The sequence below is a fragment of the Lycium ferocissimum genome, chromosome 7 (genome assembly GCF_029784015.1).
Source record: "Lycium ferocissimum isolate CSIRO_LF1 chromosome 7, AGI_CSIRO_Lferr_CH_V1, whole genome shotgun sequence".
Classification (NCBI taxonomy): domain Eukaryota; kingdom Viridiplantae; phylum Streptophyta; class Magnoliopsida; order Solanales; family Solanaceae; genus Lycium; species Lycium ferocissimum.
The window spans coordinates 23,183,353-23,197,345 of NC_081348.1; the positions used below are offsets into that span (position 1 = coordinate 23,183,353).

Below are 13,993 nucleotides of genomic sequence, written 5' to 3' on the forward strand. Positions count from 1 at the left end.
AAACTATGACCATCTCATACCCAACTTACTGTTGATGTATTTATAAACTATAAACCAAACTAAAAATCCAAGTTGCTATAACTTTACTAAGACCAGGTCTGAAACTTCCAAGTTTCGTAGTTTTATCTTCCGACAACAAATCCCAAGTCTGGTTCCTATACAAAGCTCAATATATATTACAATCAGAGGAAGCAATAAGGGGTTATATGAGGTTCAAGAATTTTGAAGCTTAAATCTTCAGCTTTACTTGTCCATGTAATGAAATGCAAAAATCTACTTGATACTCTTTATCTTTCAGAAGATCAAAATCTTACATACAAGAAGCGCCCTTTTCATTACAATCACCCACGCCCTCAATGAAAAAAGCTAAAATCTGGTCCAAACTGTAAATCAAGAAAAAGGAAAGGATGCAGTAATGCACAAATTCTTCTCTATTCTCTATTTATCAGAAGATCAGATCTTTCATACAAGAGGTGCCCTCTTCAATTACGATCACCCACACCCTTAATGAAAAAGCTAAAATTTGATACAAACTATGGATCAAGAAAAAGAAACAGGACCATAGAAACCAAAGAACTAATAGCAATGATATGCCTATCTACAAAATAAATTTCTGCAGGACAGAGATGTGGACATTAGAAGATCAACCGAAAATCTCATCTCGTGCTTTTTGCAGAGCCTCTCAACTCCCTTCCCACTATAGTAGTAAACATTTATGTGGATTTCAAGTTGGTGCGGTTAACGCTTGAAGAAGAAGATCGAACTGGAAGCTCTTTCAACCATTTCTAGCAAAGCTGTTCCGGTGCTTTACATCCAGATTGCTCATGTCTCTTCTGAATTTGAAGTGGATGAAAGCTTTTCTTCCAAACTTTCAAGCAAGTCATGGTATTGGACAAATGATGGATGGGTCTGAAGATACACATGAAAACCACAGTCAGACACACAAATGAAGTCAACTTAACCAAGAAATGACGTATCAAATTTACCTTTAAAGTAATGCTATATGCTTTCCACAAGCGAATATCATGATGAAATAAATCAAACAAGACCTGAGCAAAAATAACAAAAGGAGCCCAGTGTGAGTTGCAACAAACAAAACCAATTCTCAAAATGAGCAGATTTTGAGGTTCTCCGACGATGGCAAACCATCTTTCATGTAGTTAAGGCAACAACCTATATGTATCCTACATTCAGTTAAGGGAAAGCCAAACCTCAGACCGCCTCAAAAGTGTGGCCAATACTACAATCCACTCTTTGAACTTCACAGAGCACATATGAGACAAAAGGAACTCTGCATCTAAACGACTTTGCAATGTTTCCATCTGAAGCTGATGATTAAGAAAAAAGATAATCAGTATGAGTATTAAGTTCAACAACAGTTATAGCTGAACATGCCTTACGAATGCATATCAGCAAACATATTAACAGAAATACATCTAAAACGGAATTCAGGCACCATTTGGGAACTGATTAGCATAAGTCAAAAGTTGTTATGTGAAATGGAACATCTAAGGACATAATTAAGGGACCACTAATAAAGCATGAAAACAAGAGATCAGAATTGATTTAAGAGTACTTTGCTATACCCCAAAGATCAATAAACTCATAACTTGATCATGAAGTAGAAACTTATCAAATTCTCTGGAGACAAAATGCCCAAACCACATCCCCAAGAGAAGAACCCTTGTGATGCAAGAGCTTAAAATATTTTATGGACATAATTCACCCTATCATCCATGTGATACGAAACATCTAACAAGATAATGACACATTGGTAGCATTCTAAATGTCATTGACAAGCATTACTAGTTAGTACCTTCTGCCCAATAAGTTCAAGCCCTGAAGCAAAATTGTCCAAACGAGCACTTCCATATCTTTCTCGCTGCAAATATTCCTGCAAGGCGTTTATGTCACATGATCTGTTTTCAGTAACATAATGGGATACAATCTAAAAAGTTTGTCAATCATACCACGAGATCAAACTGCGTGCCCTTCACAAATGCGACAAGCTTTGACAGTTCTTTTCCAGACATTAAATAGCTTGCATGACTTTCTAAAATATTCTTCACAGAAGCAACATGTGCACTCTGCTCCTTAAATGAACTGCTCCAAAAAAATTATAAGAAAAAGGAACAAAGTAAGTGAAAGTCTTCTTCCATCAACAACACCAGAATCTTAGTGCCAACTTTTGCTAAAATATAAAACAAAGAACTGGCACTAGTTAATGTAGCTACATCTACCCTTTGGACTCCAAAGTTTGCCTCCGGTAACTAGAAGGAAACAGAAAATATCCAAAGAATCTAGGAGATAGCTTCTCAGAATCAGTGGTTGTGGGTTCATATTCCCGTCCAGATCTGAGAAGAAACCTCACCTGAAAACAGAGCAAAAAAAGTGAATACTTCACACAAAGAAGAAAATTATCTTGTTAAAGAAACAAAATTGACATCTAAGTTCATACCAGTTCCCCTGCCAATTCATATAAAGACTCATCCAATGTTGCCTGGGCAAGTGGAGAACACCATGTGAGGTCAAGGAGTAAGTCCAAAACTTGTTTAGGACAATTAAATTTTTCTTTTAACATTTGTAACTCTATCTGCCATATTTTCTGCCTGTTTTATTTCTTCAGCAGGATAACAACAACATATATAATTATCCAGGGAAATACTTCAGTACATTACATGGACAACGAGCCAACATTCATTACATCTGCACGTGATTACCTGCAACAAACGCAATGCACAGTACTGACTTACAGCTGGACCTTCAAGCTTAGCAATTACCTGCAGCAAGAGGCATATTAAACAAAGACATCCAAAGGTACAACTTCTTGAGAGATATTGCACAAAGTTCTCAACACAAACTAAAGTAGTCCCAGATCCCAACTAAAGAAAGGGAAACTTAGAGCAGATATACAACATGTAGACGAGATGGAAACTGCAGACAGAAATTTGAAACTGAAAGCCTGTAAGGTTGTAACTCTTACTAGTATATAGCAAGCGGCAGTTCGATACCATCTCCTTTGAAAGCATTCTTCAAATAGCCTAAAGATAGAGATAAATTAGCTAATAATGGAGTTGGACTCAAGCAGAATTAAGTTTCTATACATATGATCTATCTAATAGGGTTTTGATATACATCAAAGCCGCTCTTTTGTTAAAATGCATTCAGTTCTATTCAATATACATCAAAGCTGCTCTTTTGTTAAAATTCATTCAATAGTGTCGTAAAAGTTGAAGAATAGATTCTTTTCATACTCAGTCGATCTCCCAGCAGCAGCAAATAAATCTGCCCAATGCCGGCCATCAGTCTTTCTTGCAACACTAACAACCACGTCAAAGTACTCTGGAAAATTTCTAATCAAATCACATGTCTTATCCAGAAGTGAGGAATTTGTTGACTGGTTCGAAATAACACTCTGATTCTTGCTCCTGTAAAGTAGAAGACGCATATTTTACTACTATGTTGAAAATATAAGTGTTCTGGGGTTTGGCAGAGGGAAAACAAAGAGCTAAGAGAAGACTGTCAGATCAAAAGTCATAAAAAATCAGTGACAAACTCAAGAAGAAACTTCCAAGTTCCACCAAAAGATGCATTCCTAGAAACAACATTCAACAAAGATTAAACTCTCACCTGATTTTATATGACTGTTTTTTCTCAAAACTAGTACTATTTTCAGGGTCAACTGGGTTTTCTTTAACTATGACTCCCTTAAACAATTCTATAAATCTAAAATCATGTGATTCTTACTAATTTTTGTATAGCTTTTGAATATGTGAATTTTATTTTAAATAACTATAGGAATTGATGTCAAAAATTTAGGCAAAAATAAGACTGTTTGATCCTTGGGGTACTCCATAAGTGTTCATTATGGATGCGTTGGAGGGGAGTACTAGAGCAAGATATTATTTGTCATTCAACAATGTCCCCATGGAAGCTTCCTGAATATCAGGACTCTAATGTCTGGAAAAATATCCATGATAAGGTCGCCGGAGTACTTTGGATAGCAAGTGATAATCTTACAAATTATATAATTGGGATAAATTACCCAAAAATGTCGGCTTCAAACACGGTAAAAAGAAGCCACTCTAAGCAGTGCGAAAAATGTGGCTTCTCTGCTGATAATTGTGCCAATCTTAGAGCTTCTTCCTTTTTATCCCTCTGCCAAAACAGTAAGAGAGATCATCACAAAAAATGAAGTTGTTCGTTCATTCTGTTTCATGTAAATCCTCACAATTAACAAAGTATAAAAATCATAGTAGCGTCTCGGAAGTGAATGCTTATTCAGATAAAAACAGACTGCTAACACATACAAAAAAACACAGAACGAAAACATGCATTTTCCAAAAAATTGTCTACCAAAATCTCGATACTCGACATGAACTTGTCAAATGTTCACAGAACACATAGACCATGGACAATAACTAACAGGTGCATGGAGTAGGATTAAACGTGAACAATTAAATGCATAGACGTCCACAAATTGAACCGTACAAAATTTTCCTACAAACAGACTAATTTTTACTTTAACTTTGTCAGATTAATTGGAAGATTACTGCCTTATCATGAAAAGTTTTGTATGCTTGTGGCTTCTATTATCAAAAATCACATTTATAACTTCGATAAAATCAAAAACTATTTCCCAAGTGCAAAACGTTTCATCTTGTGGTACTTCTCAAGTTATTATCTAATCATATTTTTAAAAATAAATTAATTATCAGTCTAATTCACAGTAAATACCGAAATAGCTCTGAATAACCAAAAGAAAACATTCAATTAGGGTTGGAAGAACTTCATGACTTGATTTGGAATAATTATAATCACTATACTATACTATCTAATAGCAATTAAGTAATTACGATTGAACTGGGGGTTTTAGCACTCCTTACCAAGGAGGACTCCATTCCCACGGCTCAAACCCAGGGTAATGCAATTTCATTGTTACGTACCATTACTCTCTCTCTCTCTCTCTCTCTCTCTCTCTCTCTAAACACATAATGGATAATGCGATTTCGTTGTTATGTACCATCACTCTCTCTCTCTCTAAAAAATGTGCAAATAAAATGTAGCACTTGACACTTCTCCATGTGGAAAATCAAAAGCGATGATTTGACCGAAATGTCACCACCAGCTTCCTTGGAGAAAGATATTATATATCTTTCTCAGTTTAGAATTTAAAAACAATCACCATTATAGAAAGATGATCTCACTTCAAACTTCCACCCTTTTATCCATAAAAAGATAATCCATCAGTTGTCTCACTTTAACCTTTGAATATAAATTACAATTCCAAGGTACCTGTAGAAGATGTCGAAGTAGGCAATGCAGAATAGTCTGAGCTTGAGGAGATGGCTCAAAACATGGAAACTCTGTGCACGCGGAAAATGACATTCTCTGGGAGACACCAACTACAACTCCAGCGTTTGGCAGCAAACCAAGAGGATACACCTCACGATCAAATTCCAGCTCCGGATCCAACTACAAGTTCACACCGAATATTCAAATAAAAGAAAGAACAGTATATGCGAATCTAGACATAAAGCAAAAGACACGTCACGAACAAATGATTCTTTTTATTTTTATTTTTATAAGGGATAATAGGTTATTTTCTTAAAGAGAATTTGTGCATGATGGTAGTGAATGATCTGGGGCAATAAATGATGAGCTAAGATCATAACTGGTGGTGAGGTAATGCTAATTATCCGTGGATCTTAGTTTGGTCATAAATAGAAGAATATAACCTATATATTAAAGATAATCAATAATAATATTCTGATGCCTAAATCCTGCAAAAGATGAATCTTAACTCGTAAGGGCGAGCAGTATATCCATGTGGGTATTTCAATTCTCTTTTCAAATGACATCATTAAATGCTCCATTATTTAAACTTCAATCCAGGTTCCACACTTCAGCTATATTTCACTCGGGACTCCACTGGTTTAAACTTTAATTAGCCCCTAAAATTGATTGACCTTGAGAAATGCTTAAGAACTTTCAAGAACAAGATCCCCAACAACCTATACCAGAAAATTTCTGGGTTTCTTTTGACTTCCCCTGATCTCATTGTTGATCCTGACAACTTTTCCTTAATATTCTTTCCCCAACTCCTCCCCTCAAGAGAAAAGAAAGAAAAGGGAAAAGCAAGCTTCACATATACCAGTGACTGTCAAAATAAACCAAAAGTTATATTTCTTGAATCATTTGACAGCTACTAATAACTGAAACATGGACAATTAAATAGATAGTGTAAAATCAAAGACAAAAGACTATGTGGACTCTAGCAATAACAACTTGAATACCTGCAAAAAATCCTCTTGCTTAAAAGCATCAGCACCGGGAGATGGATACCAAACCTGTAATAAGGAGCTTTTAACCAGTATATATATATCAGACATGTAAGGTAAGTACAGAATTTTACAAAAACTCAACTGTTAAAGAAAACCCTTACCTGCATTCCTCGGTGGCCATAGTCTAACCATGAAACTTCCTCAATCAAGCTTGTTTTCTCCTCTGACTGACCACAGGTAACCCAAAACAACTCTACAGAGTCTGTGAGTTCTCTTTCTCTCCCCTCATCCAAATCAAGAAGTGAAAGCTCTCCATTTGTCCTTAGTATTAAGCATCTGAAAGTACATGCACACACTAGAAAATGACAACAATGTCCTATTGCACATATCAGTACACATCGATCCTAGCATGCACTGCTATGTTGCTCAGACCCTTCAAAAATGTGAACGGGTGCGTGTCGGATTCTCCAAAAGTAGTGTATTTTTGGAGAATCCGACACGTGTGTGGCATCGAAAGTGAAGAGTCCGCGCTACTTATGCATGCAACAATGCAGGGTCCAACTCAGAGATGTAAACATTCAGCAATAAGTACATACCGGGTAGGCTCTCGGACTGACAGATCGAAAGAAGTTGACAGGCCACCATTTCCTGCAACGCTTTCTCTTGGGAGCTGATCAGGAATAAAACGCATTGAAGCAGGATGGCTCTTTGCAGTCATGATTGATAGCTCTCGTACTGTAGAAAGCTGTTTGTCATGTTATCACTTAAAAACACATGACAGACACAATACTCTTATTCAAAAGAAACTGTGATATATATCTTGAGCTGTAAAATGCAAAAGAGAGTTTGACTCAGTTTTATAGAGCATAGACTCTAAAGAAGTTTCACCTGTAAATTGGGAGAACTCGAAGGCGTTAGTTCACCAGATAACTTCACATGATAAATATGGACATCAAAAGGTCGATAAGTAACAAGTAGATAATCTTGGTAAACATCCATGGCCATCGGTTTGGTAAGCAAAGGTTTCCGACATAGTAGTGAACTCTGATCAAGGTGATATCTGGGATAGAAAAGCAATTCATACCTGCAATGCCAATCAAAGTTGAACAACTGTTGTTAAAAGCTATATTTGAGAACCCTCTAGGTACAACCTAAAAGTCCCCTTTTTTTTTTTTTTTTGGTTTAACATAGAATCTAAGAGATTCAATCTACAACTTGAAAGCTATGTTCGCCCTTCAATCAGAAAAATGACCCTCTCACTCTGTAAAAATACTGCCCAGGACGATATATCCAAACAGAAGTAGAGACAAAATAGAGGACTCCTGCACCAAATACTTGAGATATAGAAGAATTAACAATATTTGCTGTAATTTTGATGCATCTGTCTGACCATAACAATTTTCTTGTGACCACAAGGACATCCATTTCACGCACTAGCTGCCTCTTGTGAGCAAACAGATCACGAGTCATATAGTAAAATATTGTTTATCATTCAACATTCAAGGGTAAGATGTGTGATTTGGAGATCCTGAATAGAATGCCACTCCACCCAGGGCCCCAGGCCGCACCCTTTAGTGGCCAAGCTAACCAATCAATAGCTGCTTATCCAACTAGAAGCATATAAAGTTCTTTAGTTTTCAAAACATTTCTGAAATGTTCTTCACATTATGATCACCATTTATTCAACTAACCATCACTCATCCAGATTTTCATGCTAAGATATGCTTTTCTTTACTCTAGAGGCTCCCTGATTGATAATGATTGCCTCACCTATAAAATGCTTGCTATCCAAGCGTAAACCAAACACATAGTAGTTTCTAAATAAACCAGGTTAAACTTCTGAACAGACCCTTAAATTAAAGCCAACACCAACCAGCAGTAAGTTGTTAGAGAAATCCAATATATGAACATACATATCTTGTACAATCATACCTTGTGTAAAACATAATAAAAAATGTAAACGTGCTCATCTATCCTCATACAGCATAAGTTGATGCTGTTTAAGTATAGCTAATGCATATAGATAGCTCACCCGTCAGAAGAATCATCATAGTTGCAGACAACAACAATCTTCCCAAGCCATAACAAGCCTCTGCACTGGATCTTCTGTTCCTGAGTGACATCTCCAAAAACTCGCCACTTTTTCAACCTTATGTCATATAAGATCAGTCCATGAAGGCCAGCAGCTGCTAAGTACATTCCATCCTTGCTAGCAGCCACATGTTGAACTGGCCAATTCTGAGAGATGTAGGAAACCTAGCGGAGAGTTGAAACTACATTAGAAACATAAATTCTCAACAGAGAAAAACAAAAGCAAAATAAAAAAATGAAAAAAAGACACTCATCAGTAAATATAACTCTTAACTGGTAGGCTAAGATGCAAGATTTTTAGTTCATCAGTATCTTCTGACTGCACAACAAGCAACCGATCTTCACCATAGATTACTTGTCGGACATAAGTAGTCCCGGAGACTCCTCTGTTCAGACAGCACTTTCCAAAAGAGAATGCAATAATCCTCTCTGAAGATCCTTCCTCAATAGCATAAAGCCTGTATCCATATTCATCCCAGTTCATCAACGAGGTACCACTCATCATAGGTTCATATTTACATTCCTGATTACGCTTGACCACTGGAGAAGACGCAGAACTTAAGCCAATTTGACGAATTGTGGACATCAAACGACAACCAGAAACAGACCAAACTGTTAACCCTCTTAACTTCCACCCAACTGCAAAAGCAGAATTATCAGGTGTCCATGCAACACAACTGACAGCACCAGTATCCTCCACTGAATATCTGCAGAAGAATGGCAGGTTATTAAAAGTCAGGAAAGTCCTCTATTCTTTTATTTAGTGCTGCAGTTTCCTCATACAGAATCTTCCATTGCCTTCCTTTCATTCTAAGAAGATGAAGCCGGAGCTAAAGAGCCAGTACTACTCTAAAACATCTCCAAATCAGACCAACTAGGTAGGATATTTTCAACTTAACGGTTTATAGTGATGATTTTGCTTCAACACTAGTTCTGATAACTGCCAAAATTTCATAGATATATGCTTCACATGATTTACACACGAAATTATTTCTGAAAAGGGCATATGGTTAGATTGTTGATGGTACGACTGAAATAATCCCCTTTGGTAGCAAGTGTGAACACTATGATCACAGATATAGAGCCTGTTTGGATGGGCTTAAAAAAAGCAGCTTATAAGCTGTTTTCAGCTTATAAGCTGCTTTAGATAAACTAAGCCAAACGGGCCCAATTAATTTTTTGTGCTTATTTTAAGCACAAAATGGCTTTAAGCTGGCCAGCCAAACACTCAAAAAAGCTGAAAACAGCTTATAAGCAACTTATAAGCCAATCCAAACGGGCTCATAATTATCTTACACAGATGCTTCTTCAATTTTACTTTCTATTCACCAGAAAAAGAAAAGTTGAATAAACTAAAATATGTACATTCTTTTTATCGTCTGAACTCAAATATGTACATTGCTAAATACTATGAGAAAGAAAGACAGGTTTCTTAAAATGCAGATCCTTTACTATGAGAAAGACAGGTTTCTTAAAATGCAGATCCTTTTTTTTTGTGCATGTCATCCTTGTGCAGGCATGATCTTCTCTGTACCATTCCAATTTTATCAGATGTCCCTGAAGGGATCACAGATCATCATAAAATTTAGTTGCCACATAATATTATTTACTGACTTAATAATCTATTATCAAGCTAACACACACTTCAAAGCAAGACTCAGATATAAATAAATGAATTTAGCTTAGGACAAAATAATCAAAATGCAATTTGTACTAAAGGGTTCTCTCATCAGCAACCAATCGAGCCCATCTTTCCCAACCTTGGATGTCAACAGCAGAAACTTACCCCCAATCATACAGAGAAACAGAACGCATAAGCGAAGCAGATTCTGCAATGTCATACAACTCAACAACGCCTCTTCTGGTACCAACTGCAAGAAGTTGTTGATCTGAAGCAACTGCAGCACATACAGCATCACCAGAACCCAGTCTCTTTTCAGCTTTGATAGACTCCATTTGCTTCAGACCCTTTTTGCTCACAGAACATAAGACCAGTTGTCCATCAGAAAATAGCACAACAAGCAACCTTAAGGGTAAGGAGAACTCCAAGTGGATCACAGCTGAGTTTTTCGACGAATGATGCCTGGATTTAGAAAAAGATAAACTCTCGCCAGAAGCAACACCATTTTCCAAAGAACTTGCTAGTTTAGGAAGCCCACTGCCATCACGAGGCTGAGCATCAAGATCAAAGGCATCAAAGGCCCCACAAAACTGCAATGCAACAAAAAATCATGAACAACCATTTCATACACTTTCTGCCGACTGAAATAAGCAACTACAGCCTTCAATTTAATGAGTAGAAATAAACTAGAAATGTTAACTAATATTTTCACATTAATGCGCGATACAATTAAGACATGTTTAAAAAGAAATACCTCGCCCTTCCAGGATATATTATACAGAGATCCATCAGAAAGCCCAACTATCATATGTTTGTTGTCACAAACTACATTGCTCCTGCAAGCAACATATGCAGGGAATAAATAGTTTGTTTCAGCAGACATCAGTGACCGACAAGTTTAAATAATGAAGAAATGAATCCGGCATGAAAGACAAGAATGGAACGATCTTTCTCTTCTCCACAAAATAAACTGCCAGTGAAACAAAAATAACGCCCCACAAATAGTAAAGTACAGACAGAATAGGACCTCAAGTTCTCGATATGGTAATAAATGAAGAGACAACTTAAGCTCCAAGCCAAGTTAGTCTACTTAATAGACAAGTTAAGTTACAAAACCAAAATAATCTTTAAGAAAGTCCAATTCTAAAATACTGGAGAAGCACAGGATTCAAAAAGATTTATCGTCATTAAAATCAACAATGGGATCAGACTCAACTGGTCTTAAAGTTCAGGCTCAACAGTTTTTCTTTTTTACAAGAAGTTTAATTCAATGTTACCATTGTCTATGCTGTTACTTTGAGAGTAAGGTATTAGTAGTATTGAAGTTGCACTGAGATCATCTATGCTATTATTAAAGGAAGAGGAGAAACTTTCATAAATATTTGAGTATGCAGTACCAACAACCCTTTGACGTCATGACCAGTAGGACATCTGGTAGCTTGGAAGACTTGTTTTTATTTCACGGCAGGAAAAATCCCAAGGCTGAAGTTTTCAGCTTGAGATTAAAATTATAAATTGTCAAAAAGTAGAGAAAGGGTAACTTACATTGTCAAGTTACTGTCAGCAAAAGGCACCTGTTCATTCAAGAGCAAAGTTATGCTTGCTAGAAACAAACCAGTTGGTTGTTTGCCTCCAATTTGTATTTTCCTTTCTGTAAATTGGACCTTCAGAATGTGTAGATAGAAGGAAGATGTCTGCAATACAAAGAAAGTTATATGAAGTATAAAAGGTACTCATTGTTTCACACGTATCAAAGCAACTCTAACTTCTCAATATCAGAAATAGGTGCAACAAACAGTAACGAGTCTTTAAATGTCAGCAACAACCTCTTTCACGTAACCAACTTCTAACTAATAGTAATTTTAGGATTTAAGTTAATATTTTACACTATCAGTAATTTTAACATGATATTTACCCTCAGATTTTCAATCCATACTTACCATAGACAATTAAATTGATTGTAAAAAGTTGAACCCATTTTTCCTAGAAAGCTCAACAAGCAATCTACTTCTCAAGTGTCCATACAAGTATAGTAACTCTGACAAGATAATTCAAATAGTAGAACTTCTTATATTTGATGGGGTGGAACAAGATTTTGTAAAAATTGCATAGGAGTGTTTTGTTTCTAGTTAATTTTGGTGTACTCACAAGCAGAGGCGGATCCAGGATTTGAAAGTTCCGGGTGCCATACCGCTTTGAACAGTAAGTATGTAGAATTTTGCGTAAACGATGTTAATATTTACAGAGGGTACGATAACATATACTACTAGCATCTATCATTTAAATAAGAAAGAGTCTTTGCTCGTTGGATTAGGTGACTCAGAAGTTAGAGGAGGTCGGGTTCAAACCTACTTTGCCACAAAAATTTAATAACAGCTCGCTTTTTACCAAAAGGAAAGTGGTAGTTGGGGTTCGAACCAATGACCACCATAGACAAAGCTAAGCTACTAACCATCTCGCCAGGAAGCACACATTATCAAGTTGGTGTTTATCCTAGCTAGAAGCAAGCTAAAATAGTTGTAAAAAGTGTATCAACCGATTCGCACCCGCGACCAGAGGTAGCAAAATCTGATGTTTCACCACAGGCACTATGCACTCACTTGTTACTCCGGGTGGCAGGATTGGTATTTATATGTTTTCTTTTACACATATACATATATACACAAAATTTCACCTGAGACGTCCAGGTGGCGTGCCACTCCCACATTTCTACATAGATCCGCCCTTGCTCACGAGGTCCCTATTCGTATAGAGGATTGGATATCTTTTGGTGAGAACCATATTTTGATGTAGTTTCTCTTCTTTAGGTATATGGCTTGTATACAGAGTTCTACCAAATGTTAATAAACTTATTTACCTTGTCAAAAAGTTTTTTTAAAAAAAGTAGAACATCTTATAGTATTATTTTTTATGGGTGTGAAATCATCAACTTTCACATTTTCCATAAATCCGGGCAATGCACTACATAAGAGCACAATTTTCAGCTTAAATGCCAGAATTGTCACATTTACCCCCAAAAAATCACGTGAAACGGGCAAACCTACCAACTTACATTGTATATAACACTGATCAAAAGACTCCACCAATCAACTATTCAAACTAGTTGTCATCGACTATATAAATCCTGTCTATTCAGGCACATTACATTACTTTACAAAGACTTGATAAATCCCAATGAATGCAGTACTTACAAGAACGGCAATCAATTTGGTATCAGGACTCCAAACAGCACGCGAATTCTCGCCTTCCTTGTGAATCGAATCCGAGCTTCTCTTGTACTTGCCCAATCTCACTCTATGCTGCACTCAATTCAAAACCCAAAAGAAATGTGAGAAATTAATCAGCACCCAGTTCGAAAAGCAACATAAAAATGTGAGGAAAAACTGAGACCTGTGAAGAGGACCATAGCTCAAGATGAGTAGGGGAAACCACAAGTAATAAGCGATTGATGAGTTTGAGGTACACAATTTTCTGAGAAGAAGGGCATAGCCCTGATTCCATAGGGATCACCTGTGGCCATCCATATGCCATATACATCTTCGATAATGAGTTCTAGAAGCTTCTCAATTTAGAAAATGAGATCAAATGGGTTAGGGTTTAAATGGAGATCCAAATCGGGGTGAATTTGATGAGGAAATGATAGAAAGAGAGTGTCAAATATGATGGATGGGACCTCTCCCTTTCAGTTGGGGTTTGGATCTCAAAGAGTTTTGATTTGGAGAAGAACTGATGATGCCTGCTGCACATTCATTTCCTGAAATTTGTATTTTCACCCCCTAAACTGTTTTTAACCCTCTTTTTGGTCCTTTCAGTTTTTATAAGTTCAAATAAGGGTTGAGAATTGTAGTAAGTTAGATTGTTAACATTAAATTTGAGAATGATAGTTACGAGATAAAATTTGGGAGTAACTTTATTTCATGTTTGGTTTGGGGATATTAGCTAATTCCGGGATTATTTTATCATACCATTTGCGCTAAAATGGTGGGATTACTAGCTC

General features: G+C 36.6%; 1 protein-coding gene and 1 pseudogene across 2 annotated transcripts; both read right to left on the bottom strand.

The window, feature by feature from the left end:
• Positions 1–310: 310 nt before the first annotated feature.
• On the bottom strand, positions 311–13,762 carry LOC132063886 (uncharacterized). Of its 2 annotated transcripts, none has more exons than XM_059456619.1 (23): positions 13,387–13,762; positions 13,188–13,295; positions 11,542–11,690; positions 10,751–10,832; positions 10,162–10,586; positions 8,650–9,082; positions 8,317–8,540; positions 7,173–7,368; positions 6,881–7,029; positions 6,446–6,620; positions 6,297–6,350; positions 5,296–5,475; positions 4,046–4,158; positions 3,255–3,428; positions 2,984–3,041; positions 2,679–2,780; positions 2,459–2,500; positions 2,241–2,371; positions 1,971–2,103; positions 1,817–1,894; positions 1,212–1,328; positions 987–1,049; positions 311–909 (listed from the first exon to the last, which is right to left on the bottom strand). In XM_059456619.1, exons 1-23 carry the CDS (start codon positions 13,531–13,533, stop codon positions 823–825), a joined length of 3,420 nt encoding a protein of 1,139 aa, XP_059312602.1. In that variant the 5' UTR covers positions 13,534–13,762; the 3' UTR covers positions 311–822. The 2 variants fall into 2 exon arrangements, with proteins under 2 accessions (XP_059312602.1, XP_059312603.1); XM_059456620.1 differs by having other exon boundaries at positions 2,721–2,780; positions 13,387–13,761.
• LOC132065846 (U6 spliceosomal RNA) lies at positions 9,847–9,942 on the bottom strand (annotated as a pseudogene).
• Positions 13,763–13,993: the final 231 nt, after the last annotated feature.

Coding starts and splice junctions, on each gene's coding strand:
- LOC132063886 (XM_059456619.1), bottom strand. CDS start 13,533: ATGTATATGGCATATGGATGGCCACAGGTGATCCCTATGGAATCAGGG. Junction 9,083..10,161: donor GTTTCTCTGTATGATTGGGG/GTAAGTTTCTGC, acceptor ATTCTTCTGCAG/ATATTCAGTGGAGGATACTG. Junction 2,501..2,678: donor AATGTTGGCTCGTTGTCCAT/GTAATGTACTGA, acceptor CCACTTGCCCAG/GCAACATTGGATGAGTCTTT.